We start from the raw sequence: 22,468 nt of genomic DNA on the forward strand, positions 1-22,468 counted from the left end.
TTGTGTGTGAATGTGTGCATCTTTCCCCTGCTCCACATGCTTTATCTTTGGTCACACGTTTTTCTGTCCCAGAGACAACAGAGCCAAAGGAGCAGGAAGAGAAAGAAACAAGGATGACAATAACTGCTTTTCTCCATACAACTTAATTTTCTAATTAAGTTTTGGTTACAGTAAGAAGAAAGGGAAAATGTATTGCCATTATACTCAAGAAGACAAAATCTGAGGACCAGAGGATTAAACTGTAGCGCAGCTAAGAAGAATTATAGGTTACTGTTAATAATCAAATAAAAAGGAGTCAAATATGTGAAGCTGTGCTGTTAAGACTATGAATACAGCTAAGGAGTAACTATAATACCCAAAAAGAGATGCAACTGCTTTAGGTATTTTTATATCACCATATTAAGTTCTCCAAAAAATAACCTCAAGAACAATTTTGATAGCTTGAAAGAATTAAAAAAAGAAATCAATGAAAGAAGTAAATATTGAAAGGAAAATCAGTATGAGGAAACAGTCTTGAAAAGAACAGTGGTAACATAAAAAACAGCTCCTTAATATTTAAGTAAGTTAAATATTGGAAATGCTAAAACAGAAGTCAGTTCATTTGTGAAATAAGCCATTTAAGATGTTTACAACATAACTGTCTTTATAATTTTAAATATAAGAGAAAAAAGTTAACCCACTGTATATGAAGTATGTAAAGTGATATGAATTAATTTCATCTTAATGATCTCTCAGTACTTTAACTTACCCCTTCTATGGAACAGAGACTGTTGGATATAGTCTGGTGCAAAAGGAGAAAGTAAAAACTGCAACCACCTGAAAATTAACAAAGATTTAAAATGTGAGGATGTAAATATTGATTGAGTTCAAACTGGCTTTATCACCTACCCTTCCTCTAAGGAACGTAGGACAACATTGCCTCTATATAACCTATGTTGTTAGCCAAACTCGTTCTCTGGAGAAGCTCAGAAGTATAAGCTGTGCTCCTGTACAGCTAAGCCATGAGCCACCTTAGCATAACATTAGAAGGAGCTGAAGGAGCTACAGATCTCTTATCAACAGCCGTAGGTGAAGAGGTCCCCCCTGACTGCATAAGTTGCACCGGGAAAACTGAACAGAATACAATATTGCTTACCTGTCCCGTGAATGGTTAAACACCCTGATCTGTCCGTGGCGATAGAGAAACTTTGAAATCTGATATGGCTTTAGTGAAATGTGAAATGGAGACCATGTTTCTTGTCGCTCAAAGAGCTCTGGATGATTGCAGACCTGTAAGGAAATATAGTAACTCAGAAAGGACTGGAAAATAATTGTTATCCTACATGTTTGGAAAAATACAGGAACAATTTTCAGGGTTTAATATTTTACCCTGCTTTTCCTCCAAACAGACACATTAGCACGATTGTTTCCGTTCCTATCCTCATAGTAATCCTGTAAAGCAGATTAGGCTGAGAGAGAGTTATTTTTCCATTACTCAGTCTTTTATACCACTTCAGTCACAAATAACTCTAAGTGGCATACATTCCTTATCAGTAAAAACAATGCAAAGCAATATACATAACATCATATATTCCCATTGCACAAAGGAACTCAAAAGTATAAATAATCACTTATTGTAAGGGGACCCACATTTATGTCCAGTCCCAAAGGCTTCCTGGAGCAACCAGATCTAATGGAGTGGGTGGTTAAAATAAATTCAACAAAATAAATAAAAACCTATAAAATCCTGTTAAGGTTGGAGCTGCTCTAATTCTGGGGGGAATGCTGCTCCAGAGAAGGGGGCAGCAATAGAAAAGGCTTGCCTTTGTGGCCCTGAAGACCGCACTTCCTCAAAGTAGGTCCCAAAGAGAGCCCTCTGTTCCTGATCTTACTGGAAGGTAAGCTGTGAGCTGTAGCAGGTGATCTCTAAGATATCAGGGTCCCAAGGCCTGCAGGGCTTTGGAAGTGCCAACCGGTGCCTTAAATTGCAACTGGAATCCAACTGTCAAACTGTGCAACTCACAGAGTAGTGGCATTACCAGGTTGAAGCAAGAAGTGCTTGGAAGTACTTGACTCGCTGCCTTCTGGACACTGTAGCTTCCAAATGATTTTCAAGGGCAGCCTCACACACAACATATTGCAGTAGTCCAGTTGAGAGGTGCCAACGGCATAAGTAACTGTAAGCAGGGCCTCCCGATCCAGGAACGGTTGTAACTGATACACCAGAATAAGTTGTGCAATGGTCCTCTTGGCCACAGCTACTACCTGCTTTTTAATCAGGAGCTGTAAGTCCAGGAGGATCCCCAATTATGAACCAGTTCAGAACAAGGGAGTGCAATCAGTCCAGTTATTGGGCCACAGTCACTCAGAAAACTTCACAACCAAGTAGAAATCTAAATCTGAGTCTTTCCAGTCATAGTTCAACATCTGGCTACTATTCTACACTGACTGCTGTAAATAACTGGTAGACTATAATTTGTAACATACATTCTTCTAGAATACGCACACTTCCCTCTTCTATACTTATACAGTATCCTGCCAAAATGCTGTTTTCCAACAGACTATACTGTACTACACAAAATGACAAGATTTACTATTGCAAATTATAAGACAAAGGAGGAAGGGCATAAGTGCAACCTGTTAATTATGCATTTGGGAATGGGGGTATAAAGCTACTTTTTCTTGAGACAAGCATTTCAAAATGATACGTTTTCCTAAACTCACCTTCCTGAACTGCATGACAAGGTTCATGAGGCTACTAGTAGTGTTCTGGGCTTGCTGAGTAGTGCCCATGGAGGACTGCAAAAGGTCATCAATTGAAATCTTATTCTTCAGAGCTTGATACAATAATTTCTGTCGACTGGTCTGCTGGCAATACATAAGAATCTCGATCTAAGAGAAAGGAAAACAGATTAAACTATTGCCAATAAAACATTATATTAAGTCCCAGTTCCCGAACTCAATCCATAAATAATCTTTGGGAATTAGAGCTTTTTCCCAGAAACCTTCATTCTAATGTCAGGGATGTGTAATTAATATAAAAAAAAAACCTTTGTTAGCTACAAATATTCAGATAGGAAGAACCCGTCAAAAATCTATGGAATAATACTATATAACGTACAGTAACGAGATGTAGAGCTCTCTTTAAGAAAAAGTTGTAATGCTACTTTGAAAGTTACTTCTTCACAACTTCATGATTTAGCCTAGTCAAGAAGCTACACATTTTTGTTAGGATACAGTACAGATTTGTGTATTGCATTTTACGTTAATCAATGACTGATATTTTTTGAAGACTGAAAAAAATCAGTTGTCTCAGAAAAATACAAATTTTATTTGTACTATTCAGAACTGCATATAAGGCCAAGGAATACTCTTGGCTACTAATTCATGGAACTGGTTGGGGATTCTACTCATCTGATTGACTTTTGTTTCTTCTTCTTCTTCTTCTTCTTCTTCTTCTTCTTCTTCTTCTTCTTCTTCTTCTTCTTCTTCTTCTTCTTCTTCTTCTTCTTCTTCTTCTTCTTCTTCTTCTTCTTCCTCTTCCTCTTCCTCTTCCTCTTCCTCCCCTTCTTCCTCTTCCTCTTCTTCCATAACTCATTTAACTTATGATTTCTTTTTCTTGCTGCTTAATTTGCAGTATTGGTTTGCTATTATTCTTATTACAAACTTTACAGCCTTAGATCCTTTTCAGAGAAAAACAAAGTATTGGAACATCCTATAGAGGATTTGGGATGAGGTTTAAGTCCAATTTGGGAGCCAGTCAACTTGTGTCCCCTCTCCCCACTATGCTTCACTTCAGCAGAAGAAGCGCAACAGGGGTGTGCAAAATTCACTAATCTAGAAACAAAATGTTCCAGGAAGCACCAGAACATTCCCTTTCCCTCCGGTCTATACCACAGCTCCTCCTGCACCATCATTCTGGCTGCAATTCAGAGATTTCCAGAGATAAATCTTCCGAACCGAGAATGGAACAGAAAGCTGGTATCCTGATTGAAACAGGCCTATTTCAGGGCTCAACCATCCTACCTCAAATTGCATTCAGTTCATGGATCAAGAAATTTTGCACATCCCTAAGAATATTATTTCTACAATAATCATCATGCATTATATTGATCAAAACTGTGCACAGTTCCATATATTGGAGAATTTAAAAGTATATATTCATGATTTTGCTGAATGCCCTTGGGAAAATTATTTACCTTCTTTTAACTTCTTTCAAATGTTAATTTTGTAAAATATTACCGTTGCACTGCAATGCTAATTACAGTAAATAAAAATAAAGCATCTAACAAGTACTCAGAAGTGCAGATTTATATTACTGATTTTAATGTGTATACAGTTCTGTTTTATTGATTTTATGGTCAAATATATTTACTTATACAAATATACAAAGCCTGAGAGTAGAGGGAGATCATCATTTAACCCTTCTAGAAAGGATGGATCCAGAAATGTACTTTGGTCAAATGAGGTAATTTTTGCCAATTTTCTCTTCTCTATAACAATTCCCACAACCGCCTGGAGCCAGTTTTCAGAGGGCACATACAGTGGGGCAAAAAAGTATTTAGTCAGCCACCAATTGTGCAAGTTCTCCCACTTAAAAAGATGAGAGAGGCCTGTAATTTTCATCATAGGTAGACCTCAACTATGAGAGACAAAATGGGGGGAAAAATCCAGAAAATCACATTGTCTGATTTTTAAAGAATTTATTTGCAAATCATGGTGGAAAATAAGTATTTGGTCACCTACAAATAAGCAAGATGTCTGGCTCTCACCGACCTGTAACTACTTCTTTAAGAGGCTCCTCTGTCCTCCACTTGTTACCTGTAGTAATGGCACCTGTTTGACCTTGTTATCAGTATAAAAGACACCTGTCCACAACCTCAAACAGTCACACTCCAAACTCCACTATGGCCAAGACCAAAGAGCTGGCGAAGGACACCAGAAACAAAATTGTAGACCTGTACCAGGCTGGGAAGACTGAATCTGCAATAGGCAAGCAGCTTGGTGTGAAGAAATCAACTGTGGGAGCAATAATTAGAAAATGGAAGACATATAAGACCACTGATAATCTCCCTCGATCTGGGGCTCCACGCAAGATCTCACCCTGTGGGGTCAAAATGATCACAAGAATGGTGAGCAAAAATCACATGGGGGGACCTAGTGAATGACCTGCAGAGAGCTGGGACCAAAGTAACAAAGGCTACCATCAGTAACACACTATGCTGCCAGGGACTCAAATCCTGCAGTGCCAGATGTGTCCCCCTGCTTAAGCCAGTACATGTCTGGGCCCATCTGAAGTTTGTTAGAGAGCATTTGGATGATCCAGAAGAGGATTGGGAGAATGTCATATGGTCAGATGAAACCAAAGTAGAATGTTTTGGTCTAAACTCAACTTGTTGTGTTTGGAGGAGAGAGAATGCTGAGTTGCATCCAAAGAACACCATACCTACTGTGAAGCATGGGGGTGGAAACATCATGCTTTGGGGCTGTTTTTCTGCAAAGGGACCAGGACGACTGATCTGTGTAAAGGAAAGAATGAATGGGGCCATGTATCGGGAGATTTTGAGTGAACAGCTCCTTCCATCAGCAAGGGCATTGAAGATGAAACGTGGCTGGGTCTTTCAGCATGACAATGATCCCAAACACACCGCACGGGCAACGAAGGAGTGGCTTCGTAAGAAGCATTTCAAGGTCCTGGAGTGGCCTAGCCAGTCTCCAGATCTCAACCCCATGGAAAACCTTTGGAGGGAGTTGAAAGTCCGTGTTGCCCAGCAACAGCCCCAAAACATCACTGCTCTAGAGGAGATCTGCATGGAGGAATGGGCCAAAATACCAGCAACAGTGTGTGAAAACCTTGTGAAGACTTACAGAAAACGCTTGACCTCTGTCATTGCCAACAAAGGATATATAACAAAGTATTGAGATGAACTTTTGATATTGACCAAATACTTATTTTCCACCATGATTTGCAAATAAATTCTTTACAAATCAGACAATGTGATTTTCTGGATTTTCCCCCCCCATTTTGTCTCTCATAGTTGAGGTATACCTATGATGAAAATTACAGGCCTCTCTCATCTTTTTAAGTGAGAGAACTTGCACAATTGGTGGCTGACTAAATACTTTTTTGCCCGACTGTAGTACTACGTGGGAAATATATCAGTGAAATTAGTCTCCCCTTCTTCTTTCAAGGGAGAAAATTATTTAGCTCAAGGGATGTCTAGATCAAACCCAACAGATGTTGAAAAAACATTTTTAAGAATGTTGATTTCCCATCAGTTACAAAAACTACAGTTATGTATAATTGAAAAAAAAAAAACCTAAGAGGAAACAGAGTTTCTTATTGATAATTTTGATTGGCACCTTATCTGACAATTCATTTTCCACATCTTTCTTGATCCTCCTCAACATAAAAGGTTTCAGGATCATGTGCAAACGTGACAGTTGATCTGAAATCAAGAGAAAAAACAATCCATAATCATTCATCTAATGTTAAAAATGCTTTATTATATCTACTTTCAGTTAGCCTTATGACTGATGATTCAAAACTGAGAAAGGAATTTGCCATGGTTGTATACTGGCACTTAATTTAACTTATAAACAGAATATATCATGAAAAACATTAACTAGAACAAATAGCAACTGGAATTGAAACTGATGGAAGAAACATCAACAATGTCGGATATATTGAGGATACTACTTTGATGCCTGGAAGTGAGGAAGACATAAGGAATCTCGTGATGAAGGTGAAAGAAGATGGTACAAAAGCTCATCTGCGATTCAGTAATTTTTTAAAAAAAATCCTAAGATTATGTTGACAGGCAATGCTAACTCAACGCATGCTTGTGGGGAAGAAGCTGAGGTACTAACAATTTTATCTTCCTTGGCTCAAAAGTTCATATCACTGTGATTATAGCCATGAAGTAAAGAGATATCCACAACTTGGGCTAAAAATGGGCAGATCTTGTCAATACATATCTAGTCAAAATATTAAAGTACAAAGACATCACCCTGACAGTAAAGGTATGTACTGTCAAGGCCATGGTTTTCCCAACTGTAACATATGGTTGTGTAAGCTGGATGATCAAAAAGGCTGAGCAAAGAAAAACTGATGCCTTTGAATTGCACTGAATTACTGAAAATACAATACACAGCAAGAGCAAATCATTCAATACTAGCTCAAGTAAAACTGGAAGATTGCTCACAGAAAGCACTAACAATGAAGGGAAAGCTTAAGTATTTTGGACACCTAAAGGAAAAGCAAGAGACACTGGAGAAGTGATACTTGAAAAAATCAAAGGCAGTTGAAGAGAGGCTGACAGTCAGTGGACAGATATTCACACTGATGGCAAAAGCATGAACTTATAAGAATTCAAAAAAGCAGCTATAACAATCTTGATGAAATAATGTTCATTGGGTCATGAGGGGACAGAAGAGACTAAACCACCACCACCAACTTATAATTGGCTGTGAATCATGATGACTAAATATTACCTTAAATATCGGAAGTAGTATATCTTCAGTACCAATTGCTGCAGAACATGAGTGGAACAGTACTACAGTGGTACCTCTACTTACGAACTTAATCCGTTCCGTGACTCTGATCGCAAGTCAAGTTGGTCGCAAGTTGAGGTAAATTTTCCCATAAGGTTCAATGTAAATACAGTTAATCCGTTCCGCCCTCCGAATTTGGTCGCACCCCGAAGCAAATTTTCCCATAAGGTTCAATGTAATTACCGTTAATCCGTTCTGGCGTCCGTGGACCACGCGTCAGGGGTGGAAAAGCGCCTGCGTGCCGCACAGCGGGGCGGCAAAACGCCCACGCGCTGCGTGTCAGGGGCAGAAAAGCGCCCGCGTGCTGCACGGCAAAACGAAAATTTCGTAAGCAAAATGCCTGCGCGCTGCGCGGCGGGGCAGCAAAGCACCCGCGTGCCGCGCGACGGGGCGCAGTGGGGCGGGAAAACGCCTGCGCGCTGCGCGTCAGGGGCGGAGGAGCACCCGTGCGTGGTGGGGCGGCAAAACACCTGCGCACCGCGCGTGAGGGGTGGAAAAGCGCCCATGCGCCGCGCGTCAGGGGCGCGACGGGGTGGCAAGACGCCCGCGCGCCGTGGGGCAGAAAAACACCTGCGGACCACGTGTCGGGCGGAAAAATGGCCAAAGACCACGTGTCAGGACGGAAAAATGGCTGCGGACCATGTGTCAGGGTGGAAAAATGGCTGTACCTTGAGGCGGAGTTCGCACATCGAGGTAAATTTTTGGGGCTGGAGCTGGTCGTATCTTGAAAAATTCGTAAGTAGGGGCGTTCGTAAGTAGAGGTACCACTGTATTATACAAAAGCCCTGGTTGTAGTCTTTCCATGGGCATCTAGTTGGCTACTGAGGGAACAGAGTGATGAGCTACCTGTGCCTTTGGTTTGATCCAGTGCAGTTCTCATGTTCTTAGCAACTATTAACAACTGGTTCTAATAAATGTGGTAGTTCTGCTCATGCTGTAGAATCTGAATGCAAAATATACTGAATCCTGCATACTCACTCTCATCAATAGCAGATTTATTTTCCGCATGGCTTTCAATATCTTTAGAAAACCACTCATTGAATTCTTCATGGGAGTCAAACAATGTTGGCATGATGAAATGAAGCAAAGCCCAGAGCTGCAAAAGCAAAGAAGATAGTATAATAAGTACCCCTTAACTAATATATCTTAAAATGCTTTTCTTACATTCACTGAACAGGTTCAAGGAAATCTCCTTCCCAGAAATTGTCAACACAGAATCCTAAACTCATGGGTCAACTGGCCTGATAACTCAGAAAACCTTTCAGTAACAATAACAGAGAAGACATTAAAGCCTGTTAACGGATGGAGGAATGCCTTTTTCTGAGCACCTCTGGACACAAAGTAAACAGAAAGGGGTGGGCAAGACTGTATGAATACAAAGAATACACCTGAATAATACTTGTGAATGTATTAGCTTTCCACTGCTTTTTATAACCAATCCAAACCAATGAGAACAATACATACCTCAGCCATAGTGTTTTGGATGGGTGTCCCAGTCAGCAATAGTCGGTTTCGACACTGGAACTGAAGTAAAATTTTCCAACGGACGCTAAAATACCAACAGATTTTGAACAAACTGATTTAACAAGTGGCAACAAAGGGACTAATTGCTATTTTTGTTTTTAGAACATTAATTTGTAAGATTTCTTCAAGGAATAAAATACTACATAGATTTTATTGCCATTTAATCCCTCTCTTAAAACTTCTCTGCAATGTGGTATGAGCAAATTATAAAGTGCTTAAATATTATGTGAATTGTGTGAGTGTGTGCGTGCACAGTGGATTTTAGTTTAATTAAAGCATAATTCCCTGTTCATTATAAAGCCAACCTGGAATTTGAAGGAAGAGGCTATTCATCATTTCTCAAATAACAACCACTTAGCAGGGGAAAATGGGGATAAATTTCTTTCATCCATTGGGAATGAATATTTTAAACCCAAATACTACCCATCCTTGCTTGAGATTCATCAGTATCTTACACCTGTATCAGGACAACACCTTCTGGGTTTCCCACTGTTCCCAAATGTCTCCTTATGACTTACTGAGCACTGCTGGACTTGGGGGAAGGGCATGGGGGGGAGGAGTGCCACTTTTCTTATTCTGGGCCCCACAGCAGCACTTTCTTTTCCCTGACATCTTAACTAGCATCCTATTTGTTTAAAGAGTCAGGTTGGGGAGTCTTAAGTAGCACAGCTGATGGCGCTGCTTCTTCTCTGTTGATCCTCTCCTGTACTGCTACTTCCTTGGCCACCTCTGCTTGCCCAGAGAAGAGCAGCTGGTAGCTTTTCAAAGCCACTGCCCAGACAATGGGAGACGCAGAAGGCTTTTTGTTGTAACTTCTTAGTTACTGGAAATGGTCCTGTTGAGGCCCATGGAACCTAACTATAATTGGTGCTTATGCTGACTTCTAACAACTGCAACCGAATTACAAACATGGAATCCTAGTAAGACAGACTGAAAAACTAATGAGTAAAACACACCTGCAAAAATACATTTTAAAAGTGACCAAACCCACAGCATTTTAACACTTCATTTAATTACTGCATCTTAGCTTCCTTTCTGTCACTGGCCAAGTCATTTAACTCTTTCTACTGCATAAGATACCTGGAGCTACTCTTGAGTGCCTGTGCCTCATCCAGCACCATATATTGCCATTTAACTCGCTGAAAATATTTGACATCTTGGACTACAAGCTGATAACTGGTGATCACCACATGGAAAGAAGCATCCTGAGTATACAAAGTCTTCTGCAATCGGGAAAAAAACACTGAAGTTATATAAACTAAATTGACCCATCAAATATATGCAATAATTTTAAAATCTTTCTCTAAGCTGAGTGAGCAGCCTGTTTCTATCTGAACATATTCTTTTGTTATCTTTTATATTTAAAACTTCTACACATTAGGCAGATTCAGATGCATATTGATTGGAGTACAAGATTACAATCTTCATGGCAATTCAATTTACAAGGCTTCCACTATAGCAGCAGATACTTCCTTCAAAAATGTATTTCTCTTGACTGGGGGCTCTGTATTATACTGATTACGTCACAAGATGTGGTTGAATCACTAAGGAAGAAATCTAGCTATATTCAGATGATCACCCAATTATCCCTAAAGTATATTTAAACAGTAGAAGCCAAACTTGTTGCAAATTCCAATCCTAACAACTGGGCAGGGAATGAAATTCTCACATGTTAAGGGAAGACTTTATGTACATGTGAAGATAAGAGCTTATAGGGACTGGTAACAGTTGGGGTTTTAAGGACCTTAAATAGAAGTATAAGAAAAAAATGTACAGGCAAGTACTAAAGAGAAGACAAGCATTAAGATAAAAATGAGAAAATTAATATGGATTTATCATTAAAAATATCCCCAAATTCTATTACAGAAGGACAAGAATCTATTTATTCATTAAATAAATGAGAGGGATGTGAGTGATAGTACCTGACTCCAGAATTTCCTGATCACTTTTCGGTCATTGGGATTTCCCCAATATGGTAGCACCTAGAATATATAGAAAACAGTCCACATAAGTACTTTTTTTACGGAAGTCCTGAAGTTCTTTCAGATTTTTGTCATTCTTTGTTCATACAGATTCAGATTTCTTGTCTTTTATGCTGGGCTTCAGAACTTGGCAGAAACAGAACTAGGAGAGTAGGAAGTAATATAAATCCAATCCTTCCTTTAAGAACTTAAGAAAACTGAATTTATGGAATAATCAAGTCTGCCAGTTACCTTAAATCTAGGAACAAATCTGGCAAACTCCTGATGCCAGTTGTTTAATGTGGAAGCTGGTGAAATAATTAAAAAGGGCCCCCAGATGTTCTCTCTCTGGAAGAGAAAAAAAACTTAATTAAAGAACAACATTTAATACAATCTTTAAATAAATATCAGATATGATAAGTAAAGAAAATATACAGGTTATAAAACAGCTTTGTACCAGAACCACACATACTAGGGACACAAGATATACATTGTTTACTGACATACCTTTCACAAGCATAGTGTGATAAAGCCAAACCAGCAAAGAAACTCATGTAATTCATACTGATTTCTTTCTTCATAAAATAAGAGAAAAAAGGTAGAGCAAAGGTGCCTGAATATTTCTTTTAATGTAATAATTAATTTGAGATATAGCAGTAATATGCATCCCTAGCAACCTGTTTATTGTTTTTGTTTTCAGTACAAACAGATATTTGTGTAATTTAGTGCACTTCCTTATCTGTTGAACTACTACTTCTATTCATTCAGGACACCTGATGTAGTACAAACATGATGCAGATCCCTTCATGGGCAACCTGGGCTTGCAGTTTAAGACAACCAAAACAAAGCTAAAGGAAGAATAGTTTTGAGTAAGGCCGAAGTAGAGATGAAGCCTGGGGAAGATCAATTAGTATCAGGAAACATAAGAGATTCGAGTCCAGAAAAGACTTTGAAATGAAAGAGAACACAGCCTAAATTCAATAATGCACACACTGAAAGGAAATGTTACTACACATATGCACACAAACACAATGCGCGCACACACATAGGCCTCATTTCAATTGTGTAATAAGTGCTTGCTTTTAGCCAGGAGTCTGAAGCACAAAGGATCTACCTACCTCAGCCAGATGCGCTAATAAGGCTATACTCTGCACTGTTTTACCCAGCCCCATTTCATCTGCTAGGATACCATTGATGCCCTGCAAGAATGGAATTGAAAACTTTAGTCTGGGTAAGGCATAAAAATAAGCATATATAATAGCTTGAAAATCAATACAGTACTGAAGCTTATCATTTCTCCTCAAATAGCACAAAATGACATTTGTGGAAAGTTCCATAATATTCTCCTTCCTGTAAAAACATACCAGCAGATATCTCTGAAAATACATGCGGATTCATTTCCACAGATGACGTTTTAATTATAGGAATATGAACACAATATGAGTAACCACAGTTCACCCTTCTTTTTGGAGTCATGCCAAGAAGGAATTTGTTTTTAAGATCTTGCTTCAATAAAAACAAGCACACCTGCTCATAAAGGTTGGCTAGCCAGTTCATGCCTTTCAGCTGATAACCTTTTAATTTGCCATTGAAAATCGTAGGCTGTGGAATGTCCTCTCCTGCCCGGATGGAAGGGTTGGCAAGGCTGTAGCTCTCTCCAAAGCCAGTGCCAGATTTATTGGCAGCCCGAAGTGCAGCTGCCCGGCTCTCCTTAGCATCTTCATCAAAAGACCTGGTCTAAACAAAGTGAGAGAGAAAGGGTTAGAGAGGTAACCCTATACAACATTAACTGTTAAGTCTGAATCCCAAACTTACACCTGAATAAAGACATGTAGGACAAGATACATTTTCTTTCATTTGTTAACATGGTCTCATAAATATGAGAGGGATAGAACTAAACTAGCCAAAACTAATTCAGTCTGCAATCCTCATCTTAAATTTTAGTATGAACTACAACTCTTCATTCAATTTCTGAACTTGTTTCCTTATCATAAATGCTTTTTGTCCAATTCCATGGGATAAAATTCACTTGAAAACTATGCCATTCTGGTTTAAAAAATATATTACTTAACTATGGACATTTTAATTTTTTTAAACTAGTAAGTTACAAGAAATATTTTAAGTTCCTATACCCATTCCAGACATTTTAAAATTTAGAATACTTCTCACTTTACATTATACTTTTTCAACACTTACTTGGGCCTGATGAATTTGAAAAGCATCTTCAGCATTCTTCAAAGCCTGAACCTTGTAATAATTACTATCTGATAATAAAACAAAATTTTAAAATGAAATATGGATTAAATTACAAAACTGTACATATGGGCTATTCACAAATATCTGAAAATGAAAAGTTTGAAATAGGCCTGGGCAGATTGTTTGATGAGGTGCTTCACTTACTCAGAAAAGTGCCTCTCTTTGTCTCGCTACCGATGCCTAGAAAGTGTCTGGGCTTGCTGCTGCTGCAGCTATTTCATGCCTTCAGTTAAGGGCTTCAGAGAGGCACTTCATTTGCAAGCAATGCCCCTTATTAAATCACCAGCCCTAATCCATAGGACTGCATAAGCATGCAATATAGCAATGATAGGATTTCCCTAAATCTTGCTAGAATTTAGTTTCACTCCTTACCATAATCCTCTTGAGTAATGTTGACTACAACTCCTCCACCAATGTCGATCTGCCTCTGGATAGAACTATCTTCAAGTTTCCTCAGAATTTCCTCCTGAATTCCATCATGTCCTGTATCTCGTTTGCGGCTCATGAAGTGGGCATACAGCTCAGTTTGGGTAATCAGGAAGTTAAGTTTTCTCTGCTGTCTTTTAGCCTAATTTATGAGAAAATAAAAGAAACAATTTCACATGTAAAGAACTTAAAACAGTGCATTTATCTTTCACAACTGAGGACCTAAACATAATAATTTCTGAATTAAAAAAAAATGTCACTGATGGCTGTTGGTTAAAAGTACATCTCCCAAAATACCCAAATAGCTGAAAGATACAGCCTACGTGTTCTTGCTAATCCAAAGAAAACAACTTATTAATATAAATATTATAAAACAAAACAGGCTGACTTTACAAAAAAAATTTAAAAAATTAAAAAATTTTAAAAATTGTTCCCCGCGCAAAGTCACTTGTCTGAGATGGGAGACTATAGAAATTGAATAAATAAATAAATAAATGAGGAACTGTGAGGAGAGAGCACATATAAAAATTACAACAATTTTTAATAGATAATAAAATATACAACCAGGCATATCTTGTGTTTTGCACTCTCAGAGAAGGCATACGGAGATCCTATTTCTCAGTTAAAGGAGAATCCCAGTGTCTTAAGTATAAGCTCAGCATGGAAACTTATGTCATGCTGGCTAAAAACACATATAATTTGTTAGGCAAACTTTAAAAAGAATTTGGATTAATATTAAACTTATGACTTGAATTAATATTAACTTGAATTCTATAGTTTAGATCTGGAATAGTCAACATGATGTCCACAGGCAGTGATATATTTGCATGCACTTTCCCAGGTATCTGTATCTATTCATAGGTACCTTGCATTTGACTTAATGTATTTTTGATTCATTTAATTAAAAAAGAAACAAATAAATGGGAAACTGGCATGCCAGAAACTAAATCCCTGTCCTCTAGCTTCATCTTTATTTACAGAAATGTTTCTAGTTCTTACACAGACAACTTTAGAGAATAAAAATGGTAGATGGCTACATCTGTTCAGGAAAAAAAAAAGTGGGAATGGTTGAGAGTAGCCCAGGAAGCTAGAAGGGAGCAAATTCACCAGTTTGCTTCATGGTAAATGGCTGTTCCATAAAAAACAATAACTGTTTTGTGAGAGCATTCATGACCTGCTCTCAGAATTCTAAATGTGCATACCAGCCCAAAAGGTTGCCTTTCCTTCCTTTAGAAAACTGATAAAACAGACTACAAATTTCAAAATTCAGAATTAAAGAAAAATTAGATCATAATCCTCCTGAAGAAAAAAAACTGCAATGGATACTCTGCACCGCAATGACTTTGTAGGACGAGAGCTGTGTAGTTAATGGGGGCAAAAAATGCTACCAGATGTCTGGTAGCAGCTTTTCCGACTAACAGATTTCACTGCGAGCTGCAGCTCATTTCATTAGTTGCATGCCCATCAGTTGCAGCTGATGAAGGGAGCTGCAGCTCAAAAGAACTTATGCCCGTTAATGAAATCTGTTAGTCGGAAAAGGCGCTACCAGACTCCTCCTGACTATTTGCTTCAATGTCTGTGGTGTTAATACGTAGGCTTGATTCCCTAAATGAACTATTCTTACTTCTCTCATCTCCTCATCCAATTTGCGCTGTTCTAATGCCTCTTTCTCTGCCCTTTTGCGGTGTTCTTTTTCCACTTTCTCATATTTTTTCCAATAAAGAAGCATCTCCTTTGTAAGCCGGCGTGCCCTTGGTAGAGTTTCTTTGCAGTTCTTTTGGGCTTGAATAGCTGCTCGACGCACCTCTCTCATACACTGGTGAGCCAGCTAACACAGGAAAGAGAGAAAGGAAAAAAAGTCTCTGTAAATTAGAATTAGGCAGAGAAAAACAAGGAAGAGAAGTTTATATTCTCAAGTCTTGCACTGGAAACAGTGTTCTTGACTATTTCCTAATACTAGAGCTGAAACTCACATGCGCTGTTTTGATAATACCTTGGTCTTATATATTAAAATAATTTCCTTGTAAATGTAATCAAACGTAAGATAAAAGCAGAAGTCTGTCGCTGTGATGAAATGATGCTTTCCTCTTACTGGAAATAAATAGATTATGGAAGTTAAATTGGGAAAAATTATGAATACAGTTATTACTGTTACTGTTATTCCTATTTAAAAATAACAATCATAGCAAATACAGATTCTTAGTGAACTCATGACTAAGATAATGAACATGATGTGTGCCAAAAAACCCAAATTCAGTTAGACAAGACAGCGTAATTCATCTTTCACTGCCTAAGCTCCAAGGGAATTGGTCCCATTCTGTTCAATTTTCAAAGAATTACAGGTAGTCCTTGCTTAATGCCCACAACTGAGACCAGCAACTCCATTGCTAAGTGATGCAGTCATTAAGTGAGATATCATGAGACCATGACAAACTTACAACCTCACTTCAACTGCAGTTGTTAAGCGAATCACCTGGGTAAGCGAGACATCAGGTGATCGCAACTTGTGATTTTACTGCCAACTTCTTCATTGACTCTGCTGTAGGAAGCCAAATGTGAAGCACACAAATGCCAATCACGTGACTGCAGGAAGCTGTGATAACCGTAAGCATTCACTGGTTGCGAAGGACTCAAATCTTGATCACATGCTGCAGTAGTCGTTAAGTGTGAGGACCAATCATAAAGTTACTTTTTCAGTGCCATTCTAACTTTGAACAGTCACTAAATGGGGCAGTCATTAAGCAAGGACTACCTATACTATATTGATAGATGCACTTCAGACAACATGACCCACTTTCAACATTTGTTTGAGATGAAACAAATGAAGTAGGAGAAGCATGCAGGACATAGCTTCTGAAATTCTTTCCAATCCCCAAACAGCAGCTCTGCTCTGGGTCACCTGACCAAGGAGGAGGAGAGATGGGGTTTGGAGTGGACAGCTGACAACATTATGAGCCATTGCTCAAATGCCTCTCCTACAGGGATGTATTTGAGAAATTTTATCCAGCTGGATCCAGCCTATTTTCATTCTCAATTATTTTGCTGGCTTCCCTTTGAAACCAAATTTGGTCCTGTTCGGTTCAATTATCAGGTTGTCCTGCTGATGGACAGACAGGCAGAGTCCTGAGCCCATTCACATATTTTTTTCCCGATGTTGTGTTGGGTTAGAACAATTAAAAACATCAGCTATAAAACTGCTTAGAGAAATCAGGCTTTATGATTATATCAGTGCTTTGCCAACTTAACCGCCTCCTGTTCTCCTTCCTGGCCCAAATCAAAATGCCGTTTTTGACTTTTAAAGACCACTGTTCCTAGAACGGTTATTCCAGGAGTGATTTCTCTTTGCGTCTGCAAAAGCCTATCTATATACTAAGATAATTATTAAAGTGGCATTTCTGGATTCCCTGCCACCTGAGGCAGGTTGTTATAAGAGAAAAGGCCTTTTCTATATATAGTAATACTCAGCTACGAAATGTTCTTACCAGAAAGTTTTGCTAGTACCTATGCTGACAATTATTTTATTTTACATTTTTAAGATCTGTTGATAAAAACAAATATTTTTAATCTTTAAAATTCTGATGATTAAAAATGTTTTAATTGCATTTTTAAGTAAGGCCACAATCCAATTCCAACTAACTTGATAGTAGACCCTTCAATGCAATAGGTTTTACTTCTGTCAAGATACGTATATCACTGCACCATTAGTACCAAAAAACACTCAGGTAATTTATCTGAACGGTAAATTCTCTTAATTAATATTAAAACAACATTTAAAAATCATTATATTTCAGTCCCACTAGGATAGAAAACGTTGTATGGTATACCTTTCTGCTATTGCTCAAGAACAAATTTCGGGCAGAGACTTTTTGTTTGTATGCCTAAAAAGGAAAAAAAAAATCATACTATAACAATTTTTCATATATCTAAAAATACCAACTGGAAACATCAAATATAATGATAGTCTGGCTTCAAAGATTTGATGATATTCATTTGAATTTGTTACTTATAAATTTATCAAATCACAATCAACAACTCAATATAAATGTTTTCTGCATTCCTCTCCTTTTCCTTCTGTCAGTTTACTAGTCTCCTTCTTCAGTACGCAGAATACATTGATTTAGGAAAAAAATATATATAATTTGCTATTGAATATAATTTTATCTCGTATGATTTCTGTATTCACACTAGTAATACATTTTAGTTTACAGAGCTTACCTTGGGCAGCTCCTTTTTAGCAATGCTCAGCCATACTTTCCTGCGGCGAGCATTTAATTGTTCAATGGATAAATGCTTTTTCTTGGACCCTGGTGGAGGGGTATCATGAGAAAACTTGGCAAAAACTTTGATCTGGTGGTGATGGCGTCGTGGAGACTCCTCAGACGAAATGTCTTCATCCCTTCTCTTCTTTTTTTTCACCTTTTTCAATTTCGCTAGAAGAGGACAGAATGCAATATGATCAGTTTTCTTCCCTAATCATTTGAACCCATAGCATTAACTCATGGCTTTTGAATGCATACCATCCAATAATGGAACAGTTATGACCAATTTGGAGTAGCAACTAACTTCTCAATTCTCTATAAATCTGCAGGAAAAAAATCTGGACTTGTTTATAAATACTAAACCATTCAAAAAAGATGATTACAAGCAATTGATATCAAAATGTCAAAACATCAACATTTATATTTTCTTTTCTTGTAAATAAAATGCTATTCAAATATTTGAGAAGATAATTAATATAGAAAACGGAATAAAACTGAGCTCTAATATTGTGGATATGGATAAGATCTAATAAGGATTCAGGTTCTCACAACTGACAAAGTCAGACAATAAGTTTTAAATATAGAGCATACTGAGTGAGATGGAAACAAATCTAAGTGCATAGATTAACAAAAATGGCAAAAGAGGAAGTATAAAACAGTTTCAGAGAAAGCATGTCAGATTTGGAAAAGCTGTTTTACAAAGATTACTCTATGATTTATTTCTAAAATGTATGAGTCACCGTACAGCAGCAACTTCCAAATTAATAAAGGCTTCCACCACTTTATGCTAGGATTACATACCCCCAAAACCTCACATAATGTGAGACACTGAACCAGGAAAAAGGGGGTTGTATGGTATGGATCAAATGTTGTAAGCCAAATGCACCAACAAGCGTGCTCATGAAGTTTTAGAGCCTTATTCTTGAACACTACATTACTTAAATGTGTTTTCTTTCTTGTCTCACATTCTATGTACAGTGAAAGCATTTTCTCTATCTCTTCTACAACTGGATTTCTAATGTGCATAATTATTATGGCAGACAAATAGGCAAACTGCATCACAGCACTATGAATTCTTCATTATGCTTTGCACAGTACATTTGCCCAGATTAAATACTCATCCTAGGGCCGAGGATCTTTCACCAGCTTCAGTGCGATATACTATGCCCAACTTTGTTTCTAGCATTAGAAAATTCCTTTTCACTTTAGGCACAGGGTTTCAACAAGATATAGATAACCATTTGAACCCACAGTAACAGGAGTAGCTATGGCAGGTATGGAAGTGGGAGACAGGATGCACAACTAGTAAAACTGCACAGCCTGATGCATGAGTGAAAGCAGAAAGGGGTTTTGGCAGGAATATATTCAAATGTTTTTGCTGGGAAGAAGTCTTGGCTTTTACCAGACCTTTAGCTCCAACTGACTACGCTGGCACAAACTAGATAACCATGATTTTTTTTTTTCCCACATAAAGTGACTTCTTGGACAAAAACAAGCAGCTGCATAATAACAAATTTGCATCAAACAAGGGAAACTTGCATAATAAAAACAGCTAAAAAAAATAAATATAAAATACTGTCAAACTCTCCATTGTAACAAACAATTGTTTTTTCCTAAAACAGCAGAAACTGTCAGAAGAGAGAAGTCTAATTAACAGACTATGTTGCAGGACACCTACAGAAAAACTAAGATTAAAACTGAAAGTTACATTCTTCGCCTGGCATTAAAAAGACCAAGCAGTAGATACTAAGGCTTGCCTCTCTGGAAAGAACATTCCAAATGAAGTTGCTTCAAGCTCAAAACTGATTTAAGACCCTTCATTCCAACTTTTTGCAAAACATTCCTTAATTCAAGGGTGGTTAAGAACATAAATTATTCTGGCTCCTTGAAGGACATATCTAGATTCAACTGTCTAGATACACAGGCCATTTGACCTGAGTCCCTTCTCGTGCACATGAAATAGTGTAACATTCCCTTTATCAAAGAGGTTGAAGTTGCTAATTACTATTGACAATATATAGAACTGTAAAAACCTCAATGCTCAGAAAATCTCAAGAGGGAATCAGTATAAATATGTACCTTTTAATTTTTTTTCCTCTTTGAACTTCTTTTTCTTCGGCCCTATGAGATGACGCTGTTGTTCATAATAAGGATCGTATGTAGATAGCAAACCTGCACTGTAATACTGATACTGCTGTAACTTGAAGCAGACACACAAAAAATATTTTTTTAAAAATTAAGGCCTAATTAAGTAAGAAATATACCTGGGTAGAAAGTTCATGTCACTTCAAATATATATTTTTTTTATGTTTGGTAATTACTGAGTATATTAGCATGATATGCTTAGCTATAAAGTGGTAAGATATACAGTCAGGTCCAGAAATATTGGGACATCGACACAATTCTAACATCTTTGGCTCTATACACCACCACAATGGATTTGGAATGAAACAAACACAATGTGCCTTAACTGCAGACTGTCAGCTTTAATCTGAGGGTATGTACATCCAACTCAGGTGAACGGTGTAGGAATTACAACAGTTTGCATATGTGCCTCCCACTTGTTAAGGGACCAAAAGTAATGGGACAAGTGGCTTCTCAGCTGTTTCATGGCCAGGTGTGTGATATCCCCTCAGTACCCCAATTACAATGTGCAGATAAAAGGCCCAGAGTTCATTTCAAGTGTGCTATTTGCATTTGGAATCTGTTGCTGTCAACTCTCAAGATGAGATCCAAAGAGCTGTCACTATCAGTGAAGCAAGCCATCATTAGGCTGAAGAAACAAAACAAACCCATCAGAGAGATAGCAAGAACATTAGGCGTGGCCGAAACAACTGTTTGGAACATTCTCAAAAAGAAGGAATGCACCGGTGAGCTCAGCAACACCAAAAGACCCGGGAGACAACGGAAAACAACTGTGGTGGATGACCAAAGAATCCTTTCCCTGGTGAAGAAAACACCCTTCACAACAGTTGGCCAGATCAAGAACACTCTCCAGGAGGTAGGTGTATGTGTGTCAAAGTCAACAATCAAAAGAAGACTTCACCAGAGTGAATACAGAGGGTTCACCACAAGATGTAAACCATTGGTGAGCCTCAAAAACAGGAAGGCCAGATTAGAGTTTGCCAAACGACATCTAAAAAAGCCTTCACAGTTCTGGAACAACATCCTATGGACAGATGAGACCAAGATCAACTTGTACCAGAGTGATGGGAAGAGAAGAGTATGGAGAAGGAAAGGAACTGCTCATGATCCTAAGCATACCACCTCATCAGTGAAGCGTGGTGGTGGTAGTGTCATGGCGTGGGCATGTATGGCTGCCAATGGAACTGGTTCTCTTGTATTTATTGATGATGTGACTGCTGACAAAAGCAGCAGGATGAATTCTGCAGTGTTTCGGGCAATATTATCTGCTCACATTCAGCCAAATGCTGCAGAACTCATTGGACGGCGCTTCACAGTACAGATGGACAATGACCCAAAGCATACTGCAAAAGCAACCAAAGAGTTTTTGAAGGGACAGAAGTGGAATGTTATGCAATGGCCAAGTCAATCACCTGACCTGAATCCCATTGAGCATGCATTTCACTTGCTGAAGACAAAACTGAAGGGAAAATGCCCCAAGAACAAGCAGGAACTGAAGACAGTTGCAGTAGAGGCCTGGCAGAGCATCACCAGGGATGAAACCCAGCGTCTGGTGATGTCTATGCGTTCCAGGCTTCAGGCTGTGATTGACTGCAACCGATTTGCAACCAAGTATTAAAAAGGGAAAGTTTGATGTATGATTATTATTCTGTCCCATTACTTTTGGTCCCTTAACAAGTGGGAGGCACATATGCAAACTGTTGTAATTCCTACACCGTTCACCTGAGTTGGATGTACATACCCTCAAATTAAAGCTGACAGTCTGCAGTTAACGCACATTGTGTTTGTTTCATTCCAAATCCATTGTGGTGGTGTATAGAGCCAAAGATGTTAGAATTGTGTCGATGTCCCAATATTTCTGGACCTGACTGTAATACAAAATCTGAGGAAAAGAATAGAAAGAAAGTAATACTAATTCCTCTTTCTAGTGAAAGGACTGGCTTTTGTAATGAAGCAAACCAGTTACTGTATGATATTGGACCAGTCACCCTCTCAGCTCCACCTACTGCACAAGATTGCAATGAGGATAAAATTGAGGGGTAATCCCATCTATGCTGCCTTGAGCATCTTAGAGAAAATGTGGGATATAAGAATATATTGACATTAACAAGTTCAGCCAATTTGATCTACTCTCCAGTATAGTTCACAATGGATGAATTTCTTTCTAGCTTTTTTACCTCTTTATCTTTGCTATATTTACTTTGATGCAGCTTTTTGTACTTGTGCAATCGCAGCATATTGTGAAGTTCTTCTCTTGAAAGAGTGAATTCCTCTCCTTCTTCCCCATCTTCATCAGTTACTGATTCACTGTCACTGGAGTCATCGCTCAGGAGAATGCTCTGCCAACAATGAGATAATTTCAGT

At 38.3% G+C, this 22,468-nt stretch overlaps 1 protein-coding gene across 3 annotated transcripts in view; it reads right to left on the minus strand.

Annotated features, from left to right (window-relative positions):
- INO80 (INO80 complex ATPase subunit) overlaps nucleotides 1-22,468 on the minus strand; it is a 68,163-nt gene that overhangs the window by 31,322 nt on the left and 14,373 nt on the right. For 2 of the 3 annotated variants that reach the window (XM_007431354.4, XM_088145478.1), the window contains 18 exons: nucleotides 22,282-22,443; nucleotides 20,039-20,159; nucleotides 17,916-18,130; nucleotides 17,525-17,578; nucleotides 15,325-15,528; nucleotides 13,647-13,842; nucleotides 13,215-13,282; nucleotides 12,546-12,755; nucleotides 12,137-12,217; nucleotides 11,271-11,366; nucleotides 10,980-11,039; nucleotides 10,138-10,280; nucleotides 8,998-9,082; nucleotides 8,512-8,629; nucleotides 6,343-6,428; nucleotides 2,704-2,871; nucleotides 1,136-1,269; nucleotides 749-816 (listed from right to left, as the gene is read on the minus strand). In XM_007431354.4, the coding sequence (XP_007431416.2) occupies nucleotides 749-816; nucleotides 1,136-1,269; nucleotides 2,704-2,871; nucleotides 6,343-6,428; nucleotides 8,512-8,629; nucleotides 8,998-9,082; nucleotides 10,138-10,280; nucleotides 10,980-11,039; nucleotides 11,271-11,366; nucleotides 12,137-12,217; nucleotides 12,546-12,755; nucleotides 13,215-13,282; nucleotides 13,647-13,842; nucleotides 15,325-15,528; nucleotides 17,525-17,578; nucleotides 17,916-18,130; nucleotides 20,039-20,159; nucleotides 22,282-22,443 (2,269 nt within the window). The remainder of the gene's footprint in view (nucleotides 1-748; nucleotides 817-1,135; nucleotides 1,270-2,703; nucleotides 2,872-6,342; nucleotides 6,429-8,511; nucleotides 8,630-8,997; nucleotides 9,083-10,137; nucleotides 10,281-10,979; nucleotides 11,040-11,270; nucleotides 11,367-12,136; nucleotides 12,218-12,545; nucleotides 12,756-13,214; nucleotides 13,283-13,646; nucleotides 13,843-15,324; nucleotides 15,529-17,524; nucleotides 17,579-17,915; nucleotides 18,131-20,038; nucleotides 20,160-22,281; nucleotides 22,444-22,468) is intronic. The other variant, XM_025168632.2, reaches the window with a different exon arrangement.

Source organism: Python bivittatus, unplaced genomic scaffold (genome assembly GCF_059951505.1).
Source record: "Python bivittatus isolate LINGU-HERP-01145 unplaced genomic scaffold, Pbiv_v1 ctg000480_np1212, whole genome shotgun sequence".
Taxonomy (NCBI): Eukaryota; Metazoa; Chordata; class Lepidosauria; order Squamata; family Pythonidae; genus Python; species Python bivittatus.